The 24606-nt window shown below is 62.9% G+C and overlaps 1 protein-coding gene across 5 annotated transcripts in view; it reads left to right on the top strand.

Moving 5' to 3' along the window:
- Positions 1-24606, top strand: part of CABIN1 (calcineurin binding protein 1) — a 70601-nt gene that overhangs the window by 19537 nt on the left and 26458 nt on the right. For 3 of the 5 annotated variants that reach the window (XM_061141438.1, XM_061141441.1, XM_061141437.1), the window contains exons 16-28: positions 604-798; positions 3833-4069; positions 4155-4311; positions 7405-7520; positions 8708-8869; positions 9524-9730; positions 9819-9964; positions 11548-11809; positions 12644-12904; positions 13029-13180; positions 14415-14590; positions 20114-20296; positions 21646-21977. In XM_061141438.1, the coding sequence (XP_060997421.1) occupies positions 604-798; positions 3833-4069; positions 4155-4311; positions 7405-7520; positions 8708-8869; positions 9524-9730; positions 9819-9964; positions 11548-11809; positions 12644-12904; positions 13029-13180; positions 14415-14590; positions 20114-20296; positions 21646-21977 (2586 nt within the window). The remainder of the gene's footprint in view (positions 1-603; positions 799-3832; positions 4070-4154; positions 4312-7404; positions 7521-8707; positions 8870-9523; positions 9731-9818; positions 9965-11547; positions 11810-12643; positions 12905-13028; positions 13181-14414; positions 14591-20113; positions 20297-21645; positions 21978-24606) is intronic. The other 2 variants (XM_061141440.1, XM_061141439.1) reach the window with 2 other exon arrangements.

Below are 24606 nucleotides of genomic sequence, written 5' to 3'. Positions count from 1 at the left end.
TTGGCTGCCAGGCCCTTGTGTGGGGGAGCTCCAGCAGGATGAGGGGAACGCCCCAGAAGCAGACCAGCACTGCTCTGGTCCCGGGGCGGTCAGCGGGCCGAGGTTCTCATCCTGCCCTCTGTGCAGCCCCGGCCCTGCCCGCAGCTCCACGTCTGTGACACGGCCACCTGTGTGGGTGGCCGGCGGGCCCTGCAGTCGCTAAGGGCCAGGCCCGGGGCAGTGGCCTGCTGCCTGTGCCCGCAGGCCTCCTGGAGCAGAGGGCTCCAGGGGGTGGTGGTAGGTGCCAGCCTCTGGCCTGGGCTCGAGTGGCCTCTGCAGCCTCATACCCCGGCCCAGGGGTCTGGGTTGCTGAAGCATGACCTGGAGGCTGGCTAACTGTTTTGGCATACTCTGTCTGGGGCCTATGCTTCTGAGTTAGTTGTGTTTTTTGGTGTGTTTGTGGTTCGGAGCCTGGAATGCTTTGAGCCTCACAGAAATGCTGTCTGTAAAGCAGTCGCTTGCTACGAATGCCCCTCGTCTGGGTCTGATAAGGGCAGAACCTTGGCCGCCTCGGGGGGCCCGCGACAGCTTGGTGGTGAGCCGGTGACCCTGGGCCTCTTCCAGATTGACAAGAACCTGCGGTCGCTGGAGCGGTGCCAGTCCCTGGAGGAGACCCAGCGGCTGTACGAGGCCGGCGACCACCGCGCCGTCGTGCGCCTGCTGCGCCCCACCTTGTGCCCCAGCGGACTCGGCCGCGCCAAGCACCTGGAGTTCATGACGTCCGTGCCCGAGAGGCCGGCCCAGCTGCTGCTGCTGCAGGTGCGTGCCCCGCCCCGCCCTGGCCCTCTGTTTCCCCGAGGGGAGCGGAGCAAAGTCCTCCCCTCGGCTCCAGGCCAAGGCGGTCAGGAGGTGGGGGGGGGCGTGCTGCTGGGGTCAAGGGAACCCCCGCCTTTGGCTCTGAACCTTGCGTGGCTAGTCGGGCTCAGCCATCCATTCACCTGATGGTCCGTCTGCCTTTTTTTGCTTTGTATTTCCTTTTTTTCTAAATGCATTTTTCTACTTTATTGCTTGGACTTCTTTTACTGGTTTTGAAATTAACTGGTATTCTTGCCACCTCTTCTTAATATCTTCTGCTTCTGTTAGGTCCGTACCATTTCTGTCCTTTATTGAGCCCATCTTTGCATGAAATGTTCCCTTGGTGTCTCTAATTTTCTTGAAGAGATCTCTAGTCTTTCCCATTCTGTTGTTTTCCTCTATTTCTTTGCACTGATCACTGAGGAAAGCTTTTTCATCTCTCCTGGCTATTCTTTGGAACTCTGCATTCAGATGGGAATATCTTTTCTTTTCTTCTTTGCTTTTCACTTCTCTTCTTTTCACAGCTATTTGTAAGGCCTCCTCAGACAACCATTTTGCCAATTTGCATTTCTTTTCCATAGGGATGGTCTTGATCCCTGTCTCCTGTACAATGTCACAAACCTCCGTCCATAGTTCATCAGGCACTCTGTCTATCAGGTCTAGTCCCTTAAATCTATTGCTCACTTCCACTGTGTAGTCATAAGGGATTTGATTTAGGTCATACCTGAATGGTCTAGTGGTTTTCCCCACTTTGTTCAATTTAAGTCTGAATTTGGCAATAAGGAGTTCATGATCTGAGCCACAGTCAGCTCCCGGTCTTGTTTTTGCTGACTGTATAGAGCTTCCCCATCTTAGGCTGCAAAGAATATAATCAATCTGATTTCAGTGTTGACCACCTGGTGGTGTCCATGTGTAGAGTCTTCTCTTGTGTTGTTGGAAGAGGGTGTTTGCTATGACCAGTGCGTTCTCTTGGCAGAACTCTATTAGCCTTTGCCCTGCTTCACTCTGTACTCCAAGGCTGAGTTTGCCTGTTACTCCAGGTGTTCCTCTACTCCAGGTGTATAAAACTAGATAAAATATCTGTACAACAACAGCAGCAACAAAATCACAGTAAGGTAAACAGCCCTGGAGGATCGCGCTGTTGAAGGAAAGGAGCAGGTGTGGCGGGTGAGGCCTGTGTGCCCTCTCAGCCCACTTCCCGACCCCGTCTTCTGCAGCTGAGCCCACCCCCACCCCTGGTGCCCGGGGGCCAGCTGGGCATGGCGTCTGCTGGGCTGGGCATTCCCGCATCTCATCCCAGGGCGGGGATGCTCACCCTTGCCCTAGAGGCCTGCCGTGGGGCCTCACGAGCTTGTGCATGCGGGCATCCTGCCTGGCGTGTGGGTATGGAGGACGATGCCCGGGGCGTGCTGGGCAGTGTGGGCTGGGCTGGCAGCCCGTCCCTCAAGCTCGTTACCTCTATGGGGCCTTCCACTTGGATTTGGGAAGGGAGCCCCAGCTTCTCTCAGGCTTCTTGAACTGGAAAACAGGTAAGAGGTGTGGCTGGGAGCAAGTGGACCTGGAGGGGGAGCCAGGGGGTGAGGAGGAGGGGAGAGGAGGTCAGGCAGCCCTACGTCAGGACCGGGGAGGAACTGTGATGACCTCATTGCCCACGCTGGGGGTAGGGGACAGCTGAATGTGTCCAGGGAGAGGCCAGCCCAGTGGCTCAGGCAGTCTTGCTCTGTGGTCTGGAGCTTCTGGGTGAGAGGACAGCCCCCCTCCCCCACCCCACCCACTGCCCTGGAGGGGTGGGTACCTGCTGAGGAGGCAGCACGCCGTGCTGGGCCTGAGACAAGGCCGACCGGCTGCCAGGGGAGCTGCTGCTTGTGCAGGAGTGACCTGATCTTTGCTCGGCTTCCTGTTGGCAGATGTGTTTTCTTATTGATTTGGAATGCTTTTTATATATTAAAGGTCTCAACCTTTCCCTCCTCAAATGCTCTTGTCAGTTTTTTGTCTGATTTTAAATTACACTTTGTGTTTTCTTTGACATAAAGAAGTTTTGAATTTTTAGCACATCAAATCTCTTAATGTTTTCAGATGGTGGTTAATTTGTTCATTATGCTTACAAAGCCTTTCCAAGGCCAGAACAACCTTCGTCCTGTGGTTGCAGACTCAGGATGGAGCTCCTGCAGTGTGCCTGGCACCAGGCAGGTGGGGGGCCCTTCTGATGGAGCCTGCTCTCCGCAAGGGAGGCCGGCAGGTGACGTGTCAGTGGACAGACAGACGTCTGTGCACTGGGCTTCTTCCAGCCACGTTAGGTGTTGGGTTCGTGCTTGCTTGTAGCCCGCTTCACTGAGCATTTGTAGGGTGGAGGCCTGACCTGGAACCCCCTCTGGGACATTCAGGCGGCTCGGTCGCCCTGTGATGAGCTGCCTGCCGCGTTCTTCATCTTAAGGGTGCAGTTTCCTCACGGTCGTGTGGATTCTAGTCCTGATATTTTGGGTTGCTGTTTTAGCAGGATGTTACTGCTGGTCGTTCTATCTTCTGACTGTGCATTTCTGGTTTATAGGCACCCTGGTGAGCTTTGCGTGTTAGCTTCAAATGTAGCCACTTCACTGCATTCCCATTATCTCTGACAGCCTCTGTTTTGGGTGGATGGTGTGTTGTCCCAGCCAGGGGTGACCTGCTGTCCTCAGTCACTGGCAGCTAGTCTTGTGCTGTCTGGCTCTTTCTGGCCTCAGCACTGGGAGCGCTGTCATGTGAGGGTGATGCCGGGGGCCCTAGTCTTTTCCTTGACTATCTTGCAGCCGCGTCCCTGTGTGTTCCCGTTGAGAGAGCTTGGCTCCAGCTGAGGCCTCCGCCTCTGCACCGTGGGCTCAGCACACCTCAGCAGCTCCTGCTCGGTGCTGGTTTTTTCTAAAGAAACACAGGGCGGCCCTGCCATCCCTGCCCCAGGCCCCCAGGCCCGAGTGGTGGGCGTGGCCGCCGTGTCTCCCCGCCCTCTCCTCTCCTCCCGCAGGACTCCTTGCTCCGGCTGGAGGACCACCGGCAGTGCTTCGAGTGCTCCGATGTGGCTCTGCATGAGGCGGTCCAGCAGATGGTGAATGCCACCGAGACTGCCGCCAAGGAGGAGTGGGTGGCCACAGTGACCCAGCTGCTGCAGGGCATGGAGCAGGCTCTGTCGGCGGACGGCAGCATCCTGCGGGACTCGTCCTCCGCCGGTGGCCTCACCCGGCTCACCAACAACCTCATCCAGGTAGCCCAGCCGCTTCCCGCCCTGCCCACCCTGGGCCAGCACCTGCAGCTTGGAGAGCTGCCCGCCGTGACACCCCGTCCCCCAGGTCATCGACTGCAGCATGGCCGTGCAGGAGGAGCCCAAGGAGCCCCACGTGACCTCAGTGCTGCCCTGGGTCATCCTGTATCGGGTCATCCGGCAGGAGGAGGATGCCTTCCGCTCCCTGTGCCACCAGCAGCAGCTCCAGAGCCCAGCGGATGAAGGTGCGGTGCCGCGGGGGCCTGCCTCTGGTCTGTCTGTGTCAAGCCACCAGCGTGCGTGGGCTCGGGCGATGGAAGTGTCCTGGATGGAGGCAGAGGCACCATCTACATGCACCGCGTGGCGGGGGTGGGGCTGCGGACCGCCGTGTTTCACGTCGAGTGCAGGGGGCGAGCGCCATGTGGAGTGGGGACCTGGGGCCTCGAGCCACCGGCCTGTCCTGGCTGGGGGCCTGGGCGGCCAGGACTCGGGCAGCACAGGGCAAGCACACTGCGTGGCTGTGTGACCTCAGGCCAGTCAGGCGGCCTCAGCCGCTCTGGGGACAGTGGCATGTCTCAGGGTCACCGGAGGGCAGCCGGGACAGCAGAGTCAACGGCCGCCGCGTGGGTCGGGCCAGGCCGGGCCCGCGGGGTGAGCAGGGCCTTTGCAGGGCAGTGCTGGAGCCGGGGCAGCCCCTGGTGGACCTGTGTGCGGTAGATTACAGCAGAACAGCAGCTCAGCGACGTTTAGGCCAAGAGTGTCTGTACCTCTGCCAGATGGCTTTTATCCTGTGGTTTTCTTGCATTGTCAGTATAAACTTGACTAAGGTATACATATCTTCCCTGGTGGTTCAGAGGTTAAAGCGTCTGCCTCCAATGCGGGAGACCCGGGTTCAATCCCTGGGTCGGAAAGATCCCCTGGAGAAGGAAATGGCAACCCACTCCAGTATTCTTGCCTGGAGAATCCCACGGACGGAGGAGCCTGGTAGGCTACAGTCCACAGGGTCGCAAAGAGTCGGACATGACTGAGTGACTTCACTTTCCAAGGCATACATGCTTTTTATATAGCTATGATTACCATACACATATTTGTGTGTTTATTCAGGCAACTTAAAATTGCATTTATTGGGGGTTTTCACTAGTCACTTGACGGATCAGCCAAGTGCGCCAGCAGCGCGGTCAGCCACATTGCGGTGACCACGGAGCCTCCTCGCTCTCCTGCTCGGCGGGCTGCGCTCCGCAGCTGTCTGTCAGCGGCTCTCTGCTTGTCAGGCCTCTGTGCGTGAGAACTTCTGGCCCTGACGGCTCATGGTGGGGGGAGAAGCAGGACCACCAGCAGCACCCACAGAGCCACTCCTGAGGCCTGATGGACGGCTGGGCAGGGCGGACACGCCGCCGTGGGGTGGCTGGGCAGGGCCCCCAGAGAGCCGGGCGTGTGGGCAGCCTTAGGGAGGAGCCGGGCCGAGGAAGGCGCCTGCCCTCTGCAGGCGGCGGCCGTGTGCCTTGTGGGCGCAGGCCCAGAGGGCCCTGCTTGGTCCAGCCCCCAGGGCGGCGCTGCTGTCTCCTGGGTCATTCTGGAGTCAGCACCTCATGCACGCCTCTTTGCTTCTGACTTTTTTGGATAAATTTTTAGGACAGATATCTTTAGAACTCTTGACAAATAGAGAGTCTGTGTTTTCAAAAAAAAGTTTTAGTGGTGAAAAAAAAATTAAGATTCATACCTATAAACATGCATTATTTTTCTTATAAAAGTGATACAAAAAGTTTTCTGGATTGAGTCTCCTCTTAATTATGCAAACACAATATAGTTTTTTTTTTTTTTTAAACTGCCAAAAAGCAAACAAGGAAAGGAAGACAGTCCAATGCCACAAACCTTGAACGGGTGGGTGGGGAGACAGGGATCCCAGTGGGCTGGCTGCCCGTGTAAACCAGAACAGCCAGGAGCATACAACCGGACCCACGGTGGGCGGTGAAGAGCTCACAGCTCCGGAGAAGGTGGAGGACAGAGGTGGTCCAGTGTGGGGGTGAGGGAGCCCCCACGGCCGCAGGGAACCCAGCGTCAAGTACAAGAAGAGGTCTGTGAGTTGTAGCTTTAACACCCGAGTCTGCAGATTGAAAGCACGTGGTATGTCCCCAGAAAGGCTGAAACACAGCAGTCTATATCCAGGTTCATCCTGGCGGAGGGTGTCTTTCGAGGACAAAGGCATGTTAGGTTTCTAAACTGAAGAAGCAGTTAAACCGAGGCTTATTTCAGATTTTTCCCTGGCATGGTTCAGGGCTGTCGGGGTGACATTCGTGTGCCGACGTGGTTCTCAAGGCAGGCACGTGTGGGCCGAGGCACGCGGCTGGGTCGTTTGTAATCACAGTGGACTGCAGCTCCTTGAGGGCATCTCAGGAGCATGGCTGGGGGACAGGGTCAGTAAACCAGCGGGAGGCAAGAAAGGAGCGCACCGGGAGGGAACGTGGGTTGGGATGCAGTCAGCGGCCAGGCCGACCGCAGGCACAGAGCGGGACGTCTGCATTATCCCGGGCAGCGCCGGGAGCAGCATGCACGAGCCGGCAGACTGGGAGCCGGGACAAGCCGTCACCGACCTGGGGTGGCCACGCTCAGTGCTGCTGCAAGTGGAAACGGGTGTAAAGGGCGCGAGCAAGCAGAAGGGCTGGCACTCACTCCTGTTCTGACTTTTTAAGCAGTGCTTTTCAAACCAATCTTGGCTGGGACTGACCAATAACAGAAAGGATGACACAGGTGTCCTGAAGGAGCCCTGGTCCTGCTGGGCGGGGCTCGCTCTAGTACTTTCTGTCCTGAGACCGATGGGTTATGGCCCAGAGTCTGAAACGCACCGAGGTGTTCTAGAGGAGCTACTCACCGTGCCAGTGGCACATGAACCTTTAACCGAGATTTGGTTGTTCTTTTCCCTTCTGTGATAGTTAAATAGGCCTAAATGTGAGGATTTTGAAGTTAAGCAGTGGTGTGTGCAGTTTGGGCTCCACCGTTGTAAATGACTTATCTGTGTCTTTCAACGTGTCTCACACACGCTTGGAGAGATGCTTACCGGGATGTTCACCAGACGTCAGTCCCGGTTATAGGACCTGCCGCCTGGGGATGCGCCATCCCTGCTGTATACTTTCTTGTGTCAGCTGAGCTGTTTTCTGATAAGCACCTTCTACGTTAGTAAAGCCAGACGTATCATCACTGATTTAAAAAGGAAAAAAAAGATGAGAGAGGAAAGTGGGGCAAGCGGGGGGGCACTGTGGGGCCCCTCGGTAAGGACGGGGCAGGGGCCCGCCGCCCCCGCCGCGTGCACGCTGACGCCCCGCCGCCCCGTCTCTCCCCAGCGTCCGCCGAGCCGCCCATGCTCCCCTCCTCCCTCATGCTGCTCAACACGGCCCACGAGTACCTGGGCCGGCGCGCCTGGTGCTGTAACTCCGACGGGGCCTTGCTGCGGTTCTACGTAAGTGCCGCCCCGCCCGCCGTCGGCCCTGGTCTGCAAGGTGCCTGCATGCCCTGCGTGGCCCTCTGCCTCTCTCTCTCCCTCTCTGCCTCTCAGAGTAAGGCTTAAACTTGTTGGCTCTATTTCGTTAGCAATTATAGACTCACTTAGACTATCTTCTAAAGTCAGTTCTCTTTTTCGGAATAGGGTTCACGCAAGTGTGAAATTCCTGAGGTGTCCGCTTCAGATTTTACAGCCTCTGCAGTGCCCCTAGTCCTGCCCCCTTGTCACCGCCAGCGTCCTCTGTCTGCACTTCCCTTTCCTTTGTTGAGAAGTCTTACATGCGGTTGGTTGAAATTACTTTCTTCACCCAACCAGCTATTGGTTAACTGATCTGTTTTCTCTTTGCTGTCTAGGTCATTGAGTAGTACTTTAACATTTATCGTTTTTTACTGTGTGCAGGATTGCTCTGTTTTTTCTAACTTACTGAAGTGAATGCTTACATTGGTGATCATTTTCTAATACCTGTGGTAAAGATTGTAGGTTTTCCCCAAGTACATTTTTAGCTGCATGCCATAAGTTTTGACATTTGCTGTTTTCATATAACCCATTTCTAACTTCATTGAGTTACGTTTAGAGGATGTGGTCTGTACTATGCCTAGTCTCTGGTATTTGTGGACACTTGCCTTTTATTTCTAGTCTTGGTGAAAATTGCCACGGATACTTGAAAAGGGCGTACGTTTGCTAACAGCAGGGCATAACGATGGCCGTGGCTCTACCTCCATAGATTCACCCGTTGGCTATGTGGATCCCCTCCTCTGAGGGCCTCACTGGAGTCTGCCACAGGTTCCCACGGCCCTGACGGGACTCATCGTCTGCCATCATGACCAACTCTTTAATTCACACCCCTCTGTGGGCATCTGAGTGTTCCCAGGGCAGGGCCGGTGCCTCCCTGTGCCCAGCTCAAGCTGGTGCCGTTGTAGATACCTGGGGGGCAGGTGAACGGCGAAATGAACGAGTATAGCTGGAAGCCGCCTGGGTGCTGACATCAGGGAGACTAGGCAGGCCTTCCTCGGGCCCTGTGGAGCGGGGCCCGGGTGGCTCCAGGGCTGGTGGGCCCGTCCTGGGACCTGGGCCCAGACGTGCTGCCCAGGTCAGCGAAGCTGGCGGGCCCTCCCCCAGCGCCTCTCCCCACCTGCCTGCCTCAGGTGCGCGTGCTGCAGAAGGAGCTGGCGGCGTCCCCCTCTGAGGACACCCACCCGTACAAGGAGGAGCTGGAGACCGCCCTGGAGCAGTGCTTCTACTGTCTGTACAGCCACCCCAGCAAGAAGAGCAAGGCCCGGTACCTGGAGGAGCACTCGGCCCAGCAGGTGAGGGCCTAGGCGTGCAGGTGGGCTGCTGCCGCAGGCGCGCTAGGCCCGTCAAAGCAGAGGGTGTCCTTGCAAGAACAGCTGCGTGACTGTGAACTCATTACCCGAAAACGCAGCAGCTCGGGCGTCCTTCAGCAGATCCCCACAGTTGGGCTGATACAGATGATTCCTTAGAGTTTCCATTTGTGTGGTGTTGGGTTTTCAGACCGCAGTGGGTGTTAGCTCATGGCTCCTGAACACGGTCAGTTAATCTTTGATCTGAGCGAGCCCACCCCCGAAGTGTGTGCCCCTGTGGGCAGAGTCCCGCTGTGACCCCTGTGGTGTGCAGACTGCCCTGGCCCAGAGTGAGCCTTGCTCAGTATCTGGCAGCCAGGTGACTGGCCCTCCAGTGTGGCCGTGTGGACTCAAAAAGTGAGCCCTCAGCCCCAGCGATTGTCTTCGTAGAGACCAGGCTTGTGTTGGTTCACGTTTCTCCCCATCATACATGTGGGTCTGGGGACTGCCGTCCGCGAGTGGGTGTTCCGAGTGCACGGTTACAGTTTCTTGGTCTCCCATGCGTGGTGACCTTATTGCCGGGTCATTTCTGAGTGTTTGCCTGAAGAGCTCACCGCACACGCCCCGGACTGCGCTCCGACCGCCTCTGTCTGCTTGCAGGTGGACCTGCTGTGGGAGGACGCCCTCTTCATGTTCGACTACTTCAAGCCCAAGACCCTGCCCGAGTTTGACAGCTACAAGACCAGCACCGTGTCTGCCGACCTGGCCAACCTCCTGAGGAGGATTGCCACCATCGTGCCCCGCACCGCGCGGCCCGCCCTGAGCCTGGACAGAGTGTCCGCCTACATCGAGGGCACCTCTGTCGAGGTCGGGGCTGGCTGCCGGCCGGGGCCCATCTCCCGCACCCCACCGCCTGCACGCCTCAGCCCCTCACCCTTGCCCTCTCGCCTGCCAGGTGCCCTGCCTCCCCGAAGGGGCCGACCCCTCCCCTCCAGTGGTCAACGAGCTCTACTACCTCCTGGCCGATTACCACTTCAAGAACAAGGAGCAGTCCAAGGCCATCAAGTTCTACATGCACGACATCTGCGTCTGCCCCGACAGGTGAGCCCCTGGCTGCGGGAGGGCTGGGCCGCCGCCGCCTCATGGGTGGGGCGGGATGCCCCTGCCACTGCGCAGAGCCTGGGAAGGAGGAAGGCGAGGGCGCGGAGGCCTCTTTCCCCGTCCCGGGCAGCCCTTTGCTCCCGGCTCGCGGTAGGGAGGCACTGCCTGGCTCGAGCCTGCTGGGGTGCAGCCTCTGCTCCTGGTCCCAGCCCCCAGCCCTGGGGAGTCAGCTGGACGCCTACTTCCTCCAAGGCCACGTCTCTCACTGTGGCTGTTTCCTTCTTTGGGGCCGGGCTGCCGTGGTAGTGCTGACCTGCGAGCCGGTTGTACCTGAAGCCCAGGCTATCTTCCCAGTGAGCAGGGCCTGCTGGCCTCTGCCTAAAACACACAGACTGGCCTGCCCCACCCGAAAGGCCAGCTCAGTCATGAGGTCCGGCTCGCTGGACTGAGCCAGCGGAGAGCCAGCCTCAGAGGGCCAGGGTCGAGACGTGACCCCTGTGCGGGTGACCTGTGTCTGAAGGGTCTGAGGGGCACTCGTGGGCAGCCCTCCTGGGCGTTCTTGGGGATGGGGAGGCCCGCCTCGTCAGACTTCTGGGTCGGGGAGTGGGGGGCTGGGGTCTGAGGGGCGAGGCCAGCACACATCTCTCACAGCTGAGGAAGAAGCTGTCTGGAGAAGCCCTTGGGGGCCCTGTGACCCCATGTCCGTCCTGCGCACTCGTGTTGGTGACCAGGGCGGCGGATTCTGCTCTGGCCACGTGCAGGCCCGTGGGCGCTACTGTGCAGGGTATGGAAGGAGCTGCCCAGGCGGAAGGCCCCCAGCTGTTCCCACCGTGCTCCTCCCAGCCCCCACCCCGGGGGGAAAGGCTGCTCACCGTCTGCTCAGGCCTCCCCTTCCCTCATCCCTGAACCTGGGGAGCGGAAGGGTCCGGGAAAGAGCCAGGAAGCTTTGTGAGCCAGTGGGCTCCTCGACATGGCAGGCCTGGGGATGCTAGGGGCCAGTTTTACGGCTCCGCTCGGAGGGGTGGAGACTGTCAGCCAGCAGAGGGCAGTGTGTCCGTGTGGATGCTGCTTCTCTGTGCTCTGTGCTGAGAATGTTGGACTCTGAGGGCCCAGCTGTGGCCTCGGATCTGAGAGAGGCCCCTGCGTTCTCCCCCGCAGCCCCTCTGGGGTGGTCTCAGGATGCTGGGTCTCGGGCATCATGGGGTCCCCTCGCTGTCATCTGGCTGCTGGGGCCTGCCCTGGGTCCCGAGGCCAGCCAGTGGAAGCTGGGTGGCGGGGGTTTCGGGGTGTGGGTTGCACCGAGCTGAGGCTCAAGGAGGCTACAGGGCACGAGGTTACACCTGCAGGACAGCCCCTGTGCGCCCCTCGGAGCTGCCCTGTGAGGCCGCCCTCCAGGCAGGGAAGTGGAGGGCAGCAGGGTGGCAGGCCTGGCCGTGCCAGGGCTGTCCTGTTAGGGTCGTGCCTGGGTGCTGGTGAGGGGCCCGTGCCCTGCGCGCTCCTCGGGGTGGGTCTGTGGGGCAGGCCTCCAGCTCAGGGGCGCCCGTGACAGCAGTGTGCCGAGCCGTGCTGCGTCGTGGCCGCAGGTTTGACTCCTGGGCGGGCATGGCCCTGGCCCGGGCCAGCCGCATCCAAGACAAGCTGAACTCCAACGAGCTGAAGAGCGATGGGCCCATCTGGAAGCACGCCACGCCCGTGCTCAGCTGCTTCCGGCGGGCGCTCGAGATCGACAGCTCCAACCTGTCCCTGTGGATCGAGTTCGGCACCATGTCCTACGCCCTGCACTCCTTTGCCTCGCGCCAGCTGAAGCAGTGGAGGCCCGAGCTGCCCGCCGAGCTGGTGCAGCAGGTGAGGGCAGCGGGGAGGGGCCGAGGCCCTGCCAGCTGGGTGCCTGCTCCCCGCTCGCCCTGGCCGGGGGGTGTGCACGGGTCAGCACGGGCTTCAGGGCCGTGGCGGAACCACTGTCGCCTCCCTGTTCCTCCCGAGGGGCTTGTTGAGTCCTTGTAAGATTGTCGACACTGCTGGGGCGCAGTGTGGGTGCCGTAGGGGCTCCCTTGTCTCCTTGAGGGGACGCAGAGGAACTCCATGGTGGGTCCAGGCATGTGTGGCAGGACACCTTTGTCCAGGGAGGTCTCCCTGGAGAGCAGGCACGAAGGGGCCTGCTTGTGGACTGTCTGTGGTCAAGGCCGCTGATGGTCGTGGGGCTTCAGGGAGGCCTGAGGACAGGAGACGCTTAGCCAGTGGGACCCGCGCCCCAGGCGAGCACCATCAGCCTGCGCCTGAGCAAGGTCTCTGTTGCTAGGCCGAGGGCCCCCCAGCACCCTGCAGAGCAGCACACAGGCTCCCAGGGCCCTCGGCCCCGTGCCTCCCCGGCCTACCTGTAGCACGCTGAGTGGGGGCGGCCCGGGCCCGTGGAGCCGTGAGGAGCGCGCAGTGTAGGAAGCCGAACTGAGGTGGGAGCGCCTGCAGGAGAGGCTAGTGTAGAGCCCTGGGGGCCGCCCACGGGACTGTTGGGGACTGTTGGGCGTCCCAGGGTTAGATGAGAGCCCGGGATGGTCTAGGGGCCCTCTCAGGGCTGTTGGGCGTCCCAGAGTTAGACGCGGGCCCGCGGTGGTCTGTGGGCTGTCTCAGGGCTGTTGCGGACCCCGCAGTCAGACGAGGGCGGGGCGTGTCCTGCTGCAGCTGGAGGAGCGGCGGGACAGCATGCTGGAGACGGCGCGGCACTGCTTCACGGCGGCGGCGCGCTGCGAGGGCGACGGGGACGAGGAGGAGTGGCTCATCCACTACATGCTGGGCAAGGTGGCCGAGAAGCAGCAGCAGCCACCCACCGTGTACCTGCGGCACTACCGCCAGGCCGGCCACCTCCTGCACGAGGAGGCCGCCCGCTACCCCAAGAAGATCCACTACCACAACCCGCCCGAGCTGGCCATGGAGGCCCTGGAGGTGCGGCCGCTCACGGCAGGGGGTGGGGACGGGCGGCCACCCTTGGCCTTGGGGGCCTTCCCCCGGCCCCCCCCCCCCCCGCTGCTCACAGCAGGGGGCTGCTCACACTGTGGCATTGTCGTAGGTGTACTTCCGGCTCCATGCATCCATCCTGAAGCTCCTGGGGAGGCCTGATTCCGGGGTCAGTGCGGAGGTCCTAGTGAGCTTTATGAAAGAGGCTGCAGAAGGGCCCTTTGCCAGGGGCGAGGAGAAGAATGCGCCCAAAGCCTCAGAGAAGTGAGTGGGGTGCTCCTGGCGACCGGGTGGGGGCACTGGGGTGGGGCGGGCTCTGCTGAGCTGTTCTGAGCTCGGGAGTCAGGCCTGGCCCTAGGCACCCAGTGGCGGCTGGGGTCCTTCTGTTGAACCCCAGATGCAGAGGCTGCATGAGTGCCCTGCACCTCCCCGTCACCTCCCAGCACAGCTCTGCCTGCGTGAATGCTGCTCACTGCAGCCTCCTACCCCAGACCCAGGCAGGGGTCCTCTCTAAGCCCCCCTGAGCTCAGTGCACTGGGGCCTTTGTGTGACTCCCTGGTGGGCCTGGGTCACACCCCGGACCTCCCCGGAGCGTGGGTCGCCCAGTGTCCATGTCCTGGGGCTTTGGCTCACTCGCCCCATCTCTGGGCCCACGCCTGGCTGGGCTCTGTGCTGTCAGCTGCTGGGACGGGGGCACACGCGTGGATGTCACCAGGTGGACGCAGTGCACCCAGAGAGATTGTCAGAAAGGGCCCCCTGGGCACAGCAGAAATGGGCTTTTTGTGATTATAAGTCTTTTTTTTTTTTTAACTTGAAAATTATATAAGTGACACACATGTGCCCACTAGCTGTAGAAGGTTCCGGCAGGGGTGAGCATGGGCTGCACGTGACAACCCGCCCGTCTGTTCTTGGCTGCTCCCCGGAGCATGCTGTGTGTCTGCACACGCTCAGGGGCACACTCAGCTCCCAGCTCTTGTCCTTTATAGAAACACGCTCCCATAGGAGCTGCAGGGCCGGCGGTCCCCACGGTGGGTCTGGGACTGACTCTGAGACACTCCCCACCCGCCAGCACCTGCTTGTCCCAAGCAGAGCTCAGGGCGCCATGCTTTCTGCGGCCGTTTCCTTGTGCCCGTGTGAGCGTGTCTGCACACTGACCAGGATGAGATCCCTTAGGCCCCGGGCGTCACACGAGGTGCTGGGGCTGTGGGCTGGGTGCCTCCAGGGAGGCGTCTGCCTGCTGTGAGACTTTAGCCAGCAGCAGGCGCAGCCGTAAAGATTGGGCAGCAGCTGGTAGGGCCGGAGCCCAAGTAGGGCCCCTGGGGCCACCCCTTCAGCCTGGGACGGTGTCACCCCAGGAAACGGGTGCCCCTGAGGGGGCAGGTGCCACCGAGGGGAGGGGCCCCCTGAGGAGACAGTGGCCCCCGAGGGGAGGTGCCTGCAGAGGCGCCGGCCCACCGCGGTGCAGAGGGACGCTGACGTGCCCGCCCCTGGCCCGCAGGGAGAAGGCCTGCCTGGTGGACGAGGACTCCCGCTCTTCAGCTGGGACACTGCCGGGCCCCGGAGCCCCCCTCCCCTCCTCTGGCCCAGGTCTGACTTCCCCACCTTACACAGCCACTCCGGTTGACCACGATTACGTCAAATGTAAAAAACCCCACCAGCAGGCAACGCCGGACGGTACAGTCCCTGTCCCCCTCCCGCCAGCCCAGGCGGCACACCGGTCCCGGGGGGGGCTTCGGGCCATGAGTCGCTTTGTTGTGTGAGGGGGTGCTGGGTGTGGGGTGACACGGGCAATGTTGCGGTCTTCATTCACCTCATGGACTCACCGTGACCCTCTGCCCTCCACATGCTCAGGGCCGCCCCCTGCCCCGTCCCCGGGGGCCTTCCCGAGCCCGCCGTGCCCGCTGGGGGCCAGGGACCTGAGAGGCTGCGGGTGCCTGCGGGCTGCCCGAGCCGTCCCGGCGCGTCCTTCTGATGGCCAGCTCCCCTTGCGGGCCGGGCAGGTGGCGGCCGGTCACCACATCCTCACCAACACCACAGGCCCGCATGCCGGCCTTGTAGCTCGGGCCTGCAGCGCGGGCCTGCCCAGTGGGCCTGGAGGGCCGCTCAAACCCCTGCCCCCGCGTCACTCGGCGCCGGGACCCAGGGCAGGACTCCCAGAGGGCAGTGTGGGAGCAGGGCCTCTGCAGAGCTGCAGGAGGGCCCGGGGCGTGCGCAAGTCCTCGGGGTGCTGTCTGTGACCTGGGGGGAGTGCATGCTGGCCGGGCCCCCTCTGGGGCTGTGGGTGTGTGTGTGCAGATCTGTGTGGGTGGTCTGAGCGTGTGCGTGTGTCTCTATCCCTGCCCTGAGCGTGGAGCACAGACCCGGAGCTGGCCGGCCTGTCCTCCCACTGCGACCCCACAGATGTGCCCCGAGCAGGGCCTTCCCCGCCCCTCACCTCAGGGCGAGCCCTCTTTGGACCTTTCGTCTCGAGGACACTGAAAAGACACTGGAGACGAGTCCCTGCTTGGGAAGTCCTTTCTGCCAGGTACTCTCTGGAGGACTTGGCGCCACGCCGGCCTCCGGGTTGGGAGCACCTCTCGGGTGCCCCGCCCTGGCACATGCGTGTGCGTGGAGCTGGGAGTAGAGCAGTGCGGACAGGTGCTGCTGGCACGCGTGCTGGGCGCCTGGCTCCGGAAGCGTGCAGGGAGCCTCACTCACAGCCCAGGGGCCACCTCAGCCAAGCAGCCACCCTGCTGCCCGCTGGATGGTCCGGGAGCGCCAGGCCCACCTCAGGCCATGCTGCTCTTGAGGATGCCTCCGCTTCCGCCTCCGCCCCCGCCCCAGAGGGCGGCCGGGTCAGCTCGTACCTGGAGAGAGGCTGGGGGAGGCTCCGGAAGGTGGCGGGGGTCAGCTCGTACCTGGAGAGAGGCTGGGGGAGGCTCCGGAAGGTGGCGGGGTCTGTGTAGGGACCTTGACGACCGCTCCCCACCTCCATGATCACTTAGCACAGCGTCCAAGGCCCGGGCGCTGTCTGAACCGCCCACACCAGGGCGGGGAGCTTTCTGACGCCTGCCCGCAGACCTGGGGAGAATCCCTGGCACCCAGTGGTCCCTGGGCATCGGGAGGTACACATGGCTGACCAAGAGCCCCAGCTGGACCAGGAGGGACAGACAGACAGCACAGGGCCTCTGTCCGCAGCCCTGCCACCTCACCGCTCACTCCGCCCGTCTCAGGAGGTGCTGTTGAGGGTTTCAGCACCAGAGCCTGCTGGCCCCTTCGGCATGCCACCAGGAATGGCCACTGACACAGGCTAGACGCAGCAGGATGGGCGCCCTGAGCAGGCCCCGTGCTCCCCCGGCGTGTGGTGTGCAGTGTGTGTGCCTGTGCGTGTGCACGTGCGCGTCCGGGTCCTTCCAGGAAGCTCTGTGTGGTGGATCAGGCCGCGTCCTGTCCCCTCTGAGGGAGCGGGCTGAGGGCAGGAGGCTGCAGGGCTAGTTGGGGCGGGGCCGAGGGCAGCTGGGGTCTCAGGTGGGCAGTGGGGAGGCCCCACTGGGAGGCGCCTGCAGGCCGACGGTGCTGGGAGTGTGTGTCTCCCTGCTGGGGGGTCTGGCAGGGTCCAGGGAGTAGGCCTGACAGAGCGGCCTGGCCCTGGCGTGGGCTGGCCAGGCCCCTCGCTGTCTCCTGACTACCTCCACGTGACCTTGGAGTCCCGGTGCGGGTGGGGGCTCAGGATGGGCCGTCCAGGCGGCCGGTGGCCCTGCCCTCTGGGAGTCCTGCACCCTGAGCCAGGTGTGGGCACAGCCCGGCCCACTTGGTCGGGAGCAGGTGTGCATCTGTGAGCCGTGGACAGGGCCTCTCAGGGCGGGAGACCTTCCCGAGGGGCGCAGCTCGGCCAAGACGGGGGTGTGGGGGCGAGAGGGCGGGGGCTGCGGGGTGCCCGTGTGCCGCAGGAGCCCCGGGGGTGGTGAGCCGCACGGCCCTCGGGGAGCCCCCGCAGCATCCATCGTCACTGCCACGCCGCCATCCGCCTGCCTGTGTGTGTCCATCTGTGCCCGTGCCCGCGTCGCCCACGCTGCCCCCGCCAGCATTGCCCGTGCCGCCCCTAGCCCTGAGCGCACCACCCCGGCCCTCCTGCTTGTGCTGTCCCGGCTCGCTTCAGGGACCGAGCTGACGCATGCTGCCCCCCGGTCTGGCTCCTGCTGCCCACGGCCGGGGCGCCTCCGCGTCGCTGTGCCGTGTTTGGAGAGTGTGTGTCTGACACGTGTGGCTTCCACCCTGGCTCCAGCCAGACGCACTGCAGCCCCGGCCTCCCTGCACCGCCCGCCTGCCCGGCAGGCCCCTCAACCTGGACTCCTTCGCTTTGTTGCTTTTCACTTAAAAAGGTCGCAGAGGCGGCAGGCTGTGTTCTGGGCACAGACCTTCTGCCCACGGCACCCGGGCGGTCCTGTACCCCCGCAGGGCGGGCCCAGTGTCAGACCAGGGAGGGAGGCCATAAGAGGGCGGGCCCATGAGCCTCCTCTTCCTCCCCTCCCTAGTTCTCAGGCCATAGGTGGTCACGGCGTCTGGGGAGTGCCTGCTGGGTGCTCAGCCTGGGTGAGGGCGCCGTTGGGGGAGCCTAGATGAGACCTCGTTGGATCTGTGTGTCCCTGGGGCAGTGCTTGGTTCCCCGAGGGAGCATCGTGAGCTGCATCAGGTTTGGTGGGTTGGGAGGACCTCCTGGAGGAGGGCCATTTCAGGCGAGGGACTGTGGGAGCAAAGACATGGACCTTGGAGACTTGTGTTCGGACACTGAGTGACCAGGTGGGAGAAGAGAGACCCCAAAGGGAGGCTGCTGCTGCCTCTCTTGGGAGTGTGGAGTGGGCTCATGGTGGTTCTTCTCTGGGGCATCTGTCCAGTCTCCTGGGCCTGTAGCGGGGGGAACCCATTCCACGGCCAGCCTTGCTCCCAGTGGACGAGTCCTTTCCTGGTGGTCATCAGGGCCCAACTGGGGCAGACCTTGCTAGTTTAAAAGAGTTCTCAAAATATTGATTGTACTCAGGTTGACTTTCCTTAGAATCCTGTTGTTTTCTGGCTGGCAGAATGGGGTCATCCTGTTGGGGTTTAGCAGCCAGAGTGGCCACAGTTCTGACCACACTGGCAGACAGTTCTTTCCTTGAGCCTTCATGTAGCTGAGCTGATGGAATGGGTGGCCATGGGCCGTTTCTAGTCGTCCTGCCGGAGCAAACGGAAAAAACACAGCAAGGAGTGTGTGTCTTATCACCAGAGCCCTTCAGGCTGGCCTGGGAGTCCTCAGAGTCCAGGGAGTGTGGGCTGAGTCAGACCTGCCTAAAGAGAGCCCCAGGGGACTGCCCGCCTTGTGTCACCAGGCCGGGCCCTGCTCCCTGCACCCCCAGCTCTGTCCCCTTGCCCTGGGCTGTGGGCATCCCCTGGAGGTGGGGGAGGGGTGCCTGGGTGGTGAGTGGTCCCCACCGAGTGCCTTTCCCTGGAAGGCCCTCCGGTCCAGCCCTGTGGGTCTCCCAGCTCTCCGCTGGGTCTGGCCCTGCCTCAGGACGGGGGCCTGGAAACTCCCAGCACAACCCCTGCAAGAGCCTCATGGGGGCTTGACTGGCTTCTTGCTGTGAAACCTTGTTTTCTTTGTAGTACTGGAAATCAGGGTCATTTTCAGCAGCCTCATGCTGACCCTCTTAGACACACACGGCCCCAGAGCTGCAGGGTGCTGTGTGGCGGTGGCCCTGCGGGTTCAGGCCATTTCCCTGTCCCTGCTGAGTTGCAGCCTTTTGTGACGGTAGTGTTTCATCTCCGATTGGTTTATTCACAAGGCTTTTTAGAGAGTAGCATAGCATCTGCACTGGGGTTGAGACGTCTTCAGGGACTGAAGTCTGTCCTTGGGTGACACAGTCCCGCTTCATGGGCGGCGTGCTCTTCCCCTCTGTCAGGCTCCTGCCTTGAGCGTGGTCAGCCCGCACTGCGTGGCTGCGGTTCTTCTGTAGACACAGTGATGGTTTAGAGAAAGTAACCATGGGAAGGAGGAGCGGGTCTCCCAGACCTCGTCGTGTCGATCATTTTGTTTCTTGACAGCGCTCTTCTTGCTTTTGTGACTGTGTGTGTGTCTTGAATTTCTCATGGACTCGGGATAGCATGTGTAGGACAGAAGACGTTGAAGGGCTCGTCTTCACGCCCGGAATGGGCTTTGCTTTGTGCTCCCCGGCAGCAGGGGCGGGAGGCAGATGAGGTGGAAGCCGGGCGGGGCTGGGCCCTGCCGTTGCTGGGGTTTCCTCGGTGCACCCCGCCCCGGACGCCCGCTCCCCAACACTGGCTTGTGCTCAGGGCTGCTGGTCTGTCTCTGCCTCCCACTCACTCTGCGCCTCTGTGCACCCCTCGGGGGGTTCCTCTGCGCACCCCTCGGGGGGTTCCTCTGCGTTCTCGCCCCTCCCCTGCAGCAGAGTTCTCATTCTGGAGTCGGCACCTGCCGGCCTGGGCTGGGCCCAGCGGTCCTCTGCGGTCCGGTTGCCGCCGCACAGCCAGCGGGCCGGGTCCCTGCGTCTCGGGGTGGGAGCACTGGGGCCCAGGGCCTCGCACGGGGGGAGGTGTTTCCCGTGGGTCTTCACCTGCCCTGTGTGACCTGGTGCCTTAGGCTTTGCTCCCCTGCGGAGAAGGTCCCGCTAGGGCTCCACGCCTTCCCCCAGCTGTGGCCCGCACCCCGGGAGGGGTCCCCCGTCTCCGCTCCCCTCCTCAAGCAGCGGAGAGGTGGAGAGGCACCCCGGGCGCCCCCACCTGGTGTGTGAGCCCAGGTGTCTGGCGGGTCACTGCAGACCCGCCACACGTTGGCTAACAGCGCTGGCCGAGTCCTGACCCTCGCGGTTACGTGTGCCTGTTACGGTGTCCGCCCTGTGGTGGCGTACAGCCACTGCGCGCGTCTCCTCCCCACCCCATGTTCTGACGCGTCGCACTGGTAACTCGCAGTCGGCTGCGGCGGGAGCCTTTACGCTGCAGGATCCAGGGATGTTACAAGCGCAAGCTTGTCCCCCAGAGAGAGCCAGCCGTCAGACCCACACCGGAGCACCGCTCCCCGGGGAAGCCCTGGGGGCCTGCTGCCTCTGGCGGGGGGCTCGATGTGCCCAGGGGGGCGGGCCGGGCCATGAGCAGCAGCTGCGGGAGGCTCCCGGGAGGCCCCTCTGGGCCCCGCTCGTGGCTCACCCGCCGCTCTCCTCCCCCCAGAGCGCAGCCAGGACAGCACGGCCGTGGCGCTCTCGGACTCCAGCTCCACCCAGGACTTCTTCAGCGAGCCCACTGGCTCCCAGGAGGGCTTGCGGAGGCCCTGCGCAGAGAAGAGGCCGCCCGCTCCCGGCTCCCAAGCAGGACTGCCTGGTAAAGACCTTCCGGGGGCCACAGAGGAGAGAGGTACGGAGCCCTGACTTGGCGCGGCCAGACGGCCGGGTGTCCTGGGAGTGCCCTGGCCTCTGCCACGGCGCCTCCACCAGTGCCCGGGACCGCGGTCGGCCGAGGCACTCACAGGCCAGGCCCCGGTGCTTCTCCCAAAGGGTAGGAGTGACCGCAGACCTGCTTGCGGGTTGTGGGGTTCAACGCAGCGTCTCAGGAAGGTGCATGACGCTTGGTGAGCACTGGTGATGCTGGCCTGGTCAGACCCCTGGGCCCATGCAGACCCACACGCCGTCCCGTGTGTCACATGTGTTTCCTTCTCAGACCCCCGGGCCCGTGCAGACCCACACGCTGTCCTGTACATCACATGTGCTTGCTTTTTGGTCTTAACGCTGCCCACCCCTCCTTTCTCAGCAGTGCCCTGATCTGGCCCTGGGGTCTGCCCAGCTCCCCATCCCTGGGGTCCCCAGGCCCCACTGTGGAAGCCAGTGGTCAGCCCCAGTTCTGGTCTTGCTGGGAGGCTGCAGGCAGGCGGGCAGTCCTGGCCGTGCTCTGAGGCCAGGGCTGGTTGGCCAGCTGTGGAGTTTGAAAGTGTTCTGACGCTGGCCCGGCTGGGGCTCACAGCTGCTTAGCAGACAGCAGCAGCAGCCAGGCCTCTTAGCATCCCCGAGAAAAGCACTGGCTGTTCTCATTTACTAGACAAGTACCTGAGGTCCAGAGGGCTTACCCTGCACCCTTAACCACTCCCCCACGCTGCCTGTCTGTCTCCGGGGTCCAGCCCTGGCTCCAGAGTTGCCACACAGGCCCTGGATGGGAGAGTCTGGGCTCAGGGGCTCACGTGTGGGTGTGGCCAGAGCCGTGCCTGCCAGGGAGGCCCCCAGCTGTCTGCTGCCTGCTGCCTGTTCCTGCCACCACACCCCTTTGGGTGGGAAAAGGTGTCCCCAGAAGGGTCAGGGACGGGTGTTGATCGGGGGCGGGGGGTGTACTGGGCTGGCCACCAAGTTCCTCTGGTCTTTCCCCGAGATGGAGGGGAGCCTGGGGTGGGGGCGCTGAGCCTGGAGCAGGTGCTGCCCTGGGTGGTGCTGCCACGCCTGCCCTCTGCGGACCGCCTCGTGCCCCGCACCGCCCGGAGGTGGGCGCCCCGCGCCCCGCTCGCAGCCCCACCCTCTGCTGCACACCAGCTGGGGTGTCCTGTGTTGTCAGGGAGGAAACGGGAAGCCACGGAGGCCTCAGCGGGGCCCTGGGGGCAGAGACCCGCTGCCGCAGGGTCGTCCCTGCCCTGCCATGTGATCGGCGTCCCTGCCGCCGGTGCCGATGGCCACGGGGAGGGCACCAAAGCCAAGGTGACGCTCCCCTCGTTCTCAACACAGGGAAAGCTGAGGAGTCCTCGGAGAGCACAGAGGGCTCCCGGGCCGCCGAGCAGGGCAGCCAGAAGCCTGCCGCCGACCCCCAGGGCCCCGCCAGCGGCCCCGCCAAGCCCCAGACGCCTGGGCCAGCCCCGGGGGATGGGAGGAAGCGGGCGGATGCGCCCGGGGAGCTGCTGGCCTTCCCGCAGGGGCTGCCTGCCGGGGCGGAGGAGCAGCGGCAGTTCCTCACGGAGCAGTGCGTGGCCTCGCTGCGCCTCTGCCTCGGACGCTTCCCGCAGCACTACAAGAGCCTCTACCGGCTGGCCTTCCTCTATACCCACAGCAGGACCCACCGGGTGAGCGCCCACCACGGCCCCGGGCTCACGTGGGCGAGGGTGGCTGGGAGGGGGCACAGCTTGCGTGGGCCTCCTGGCTGTCTGCAGCCCTGGCGGCCTCCTCCAGCTCTGCGGGCGGACGGTGTAGACTCAGCAGCGGGGCCCCGGGTGTAGGGGCTCCCACGCTTCCCACCAGGCCTTCTGTGCAGGCGCTTAGCGTCGGTGGGGTCAGTGGGGTCTGTCTGCGTCCTTTTCTGGGCTCCCCACTTGCCCAGAGGAGCTGGGGAGACAGCCCCCAGAGCTGCGTTCTCACGGGGCAGATCTGCAGTACACCAGAGAGCAGATGAGGCGGGTCCCGTGGTGATGAATCCCACAGGGAAAGTGGTGGGGCGCAGGCAGACTGGGGTGACGCTGGGGCTGGAGGAAAGCACTGTTCTCAGAGCCCGCGGGTAGAGAGGTCGTGGTAGCTGCAGGGAGGGGAGGGAGTTGCCCAGGCGGGCGAGCAGCCGGCGGGGTGGCCCCGGGGTCTGGCTATGGCCTCCACTCTTGTCTGACTCCCCTGCTCAGGAAGGCCCGGGCTCAGGAGCCGCTCCCCCCAGAGGCCCATGCTGGGGGCCTGAAGAGGCAGGGAGGGCAGACAGCCTGAGACAGCCTGGCGCTGGCTGTGGCGGGAAGCCCCCTGACGGCTGCTGTGGGGGCGCGGGGCGGTGCAGAGCGGCTGTGCGTGCGGCAGGCTGGCTCCCCAGGGCAGGGCACACGGGCACTGCAGCTGGGTGGGGGCTGCAGGGCATCTGGCTTTCCCAGCCCCCGCTGCATGCTCCCGCCTGCCTGGCTGCTCCTGGCTGTGCCGAGTCTTCTGCACCCAGCAGACCTGGGTTTGAATAAAGCCCCTTAGGAGCAGTCTGTGGGGCTTGCGGGTGCCCTCCCCTCCTCCAGAAGCAGAGCTGAGACGGGACCTGGGGGTGAGACGCCCCGAGAAGGGAGGGTCGGTCACCGGCTGCTGGAGGGAGAGCGGGGCTAAGACGCAGGCCCTGGGGATTCCCGGGTGCCTGCCCACTCCCCCAAATGGCTTTAACCTTGGCCTGGGGCTGGGCCATGCGGGCTCTTCAGCCTGTGGCCTTGCTGGGCGGGCTTTCGAAAAGTGGAAAACCACACTTATGTCAGCTAGAGAACTCGGGGGCGCGGTCCACAGTTCTGCTGGTATGAAACTAAAGGCTGCACTGGTGTGTATCTGCACACACAACAGTGACTATCGGGGCTCATGTCCTCTTTGCTCAATGTCGGGCAGCCTGGCTCCCGGGTCCCAGGCCATCTCCACCGCGCCTCCGCCCACACTCACCATGGGCCTGTCCCTATTCACTGCTGGCTGCGTGCTCCTCTGCAAACTAGCCCAGGTCAGGTGGGTCCCCTGTGCTAGGCTGATGGGCGTGGGCCCAGTGGCAGAGACGAGGCTGCCCAGCTGTCTGTTCTGTGGGGCCACACCGCACGTTTGCAGCTCCTCAGTCCCCGCGTGTCCTGCCCGGCTGCCTGCTTCCCCGAGATGACATTCCCTTTCTGCAGCACTTGGGGGCCCTGCAGGCTGCTGTTTGCTCTGCACAGAGGCCTTGCTGGGTGGCTTTCAAACACCTCACTGCCTCGCGGGCTGAGCACCGGGCCCAGTCGGGCAGCCTGCCATCCTGGGGCCCGGCCAGAGCTCTTGGTGGACCATCTCTGGCCAGCGGTGACCACCTCCCACACAGCTGTTGGATAACAGATGCTTCCTGCTGTGTGGACTCAGCAGCAGTCCGTTTCCTCGTCAAGCCCGCCTGTGGGTGTGGTGGTGGCACCTCCGTGCTCCCCACTCGTGGCTGTGTGGCTGCCTGGAGCAGTGTGGCCCCAGCGGGGCCAGCCTCTGACCCCTCGGGTCCTGCCCAAGTGCCCCACCCGAGGACCACAGCCCGTCTCCTCCGTGTCGGCACCGCCAAGGGTTGCGGCCCTCCCAGTCCTTCTGTAGTCGTTCACCCCTGGGGACTTTTGACATCCCCCGAGGCTGCTCTCCAGCCCAGGGTCAGCTTTGCTATACATTGGACCCCCACCTTGGGTCCCCCAAGGTGCCGCCCCTGCTGGCCCACATTGCGGGGCACGCCTGAGAACACAGGCTCCCAGATGCTCCCGCACCCCAGGAAGGCCACCACACCTCAGTCCAGTGCTTGCTGCTCTGTGATTCTCCAAGGGCATGGTCGTGGCAGGAGTTTGAGTCCTAGGCCATGGCATTACTCGTAAAATTGTGGCTCCCAGCGTCCACATGGGCCACTCAGAGACCTTTCAGCAAGGGGTCCTGGTCGCTGAAGAGTGACTCTGTGTGGCTCCACCAGCCTGCTGCTTTTGGCTCGCCCGGGGAACCGGGGTCCCCACCTGTCGCGAGGGATCAGGACTGAGCGGGTTACAACGTGGTCCTGGAGCTAGACAGTCTTGGAAAAGGACAGACCTGGAAAACTCACACATCCCAATGTCAAAACTCACTGCAAATCTCCAGTAATCAAAGCAGGGTGAAATATTATTCAGCCTTAAAAAGAAAGGACATTCTGATGCCTGCTCCAACATGGATGTCCTCAGTGAAATTAGTCAGACAGAAAGAACAAATCCAGTAGATCTCCATGCACGTGCGGTC

Source organism: Dama dama, chromosome 5, assembly GCF_033118175.1.
Source record: "Dama dama isolate Ldn47 chromosome 5, ASM3311817v1, whole genome shotgun sequence".
NCBI classification, from domain to species: domain Eukaryota; kingdom Metazoa; phylum Chordata; class Mammalia; order Artiodactyla; family Cervidae; genus Dama; species Dama dama.
The sequence above is the reverse complement of the archived record's forward strand: the minus strand, read 5'-3'. Positions and strand labels throughout refer to the sequence as shown.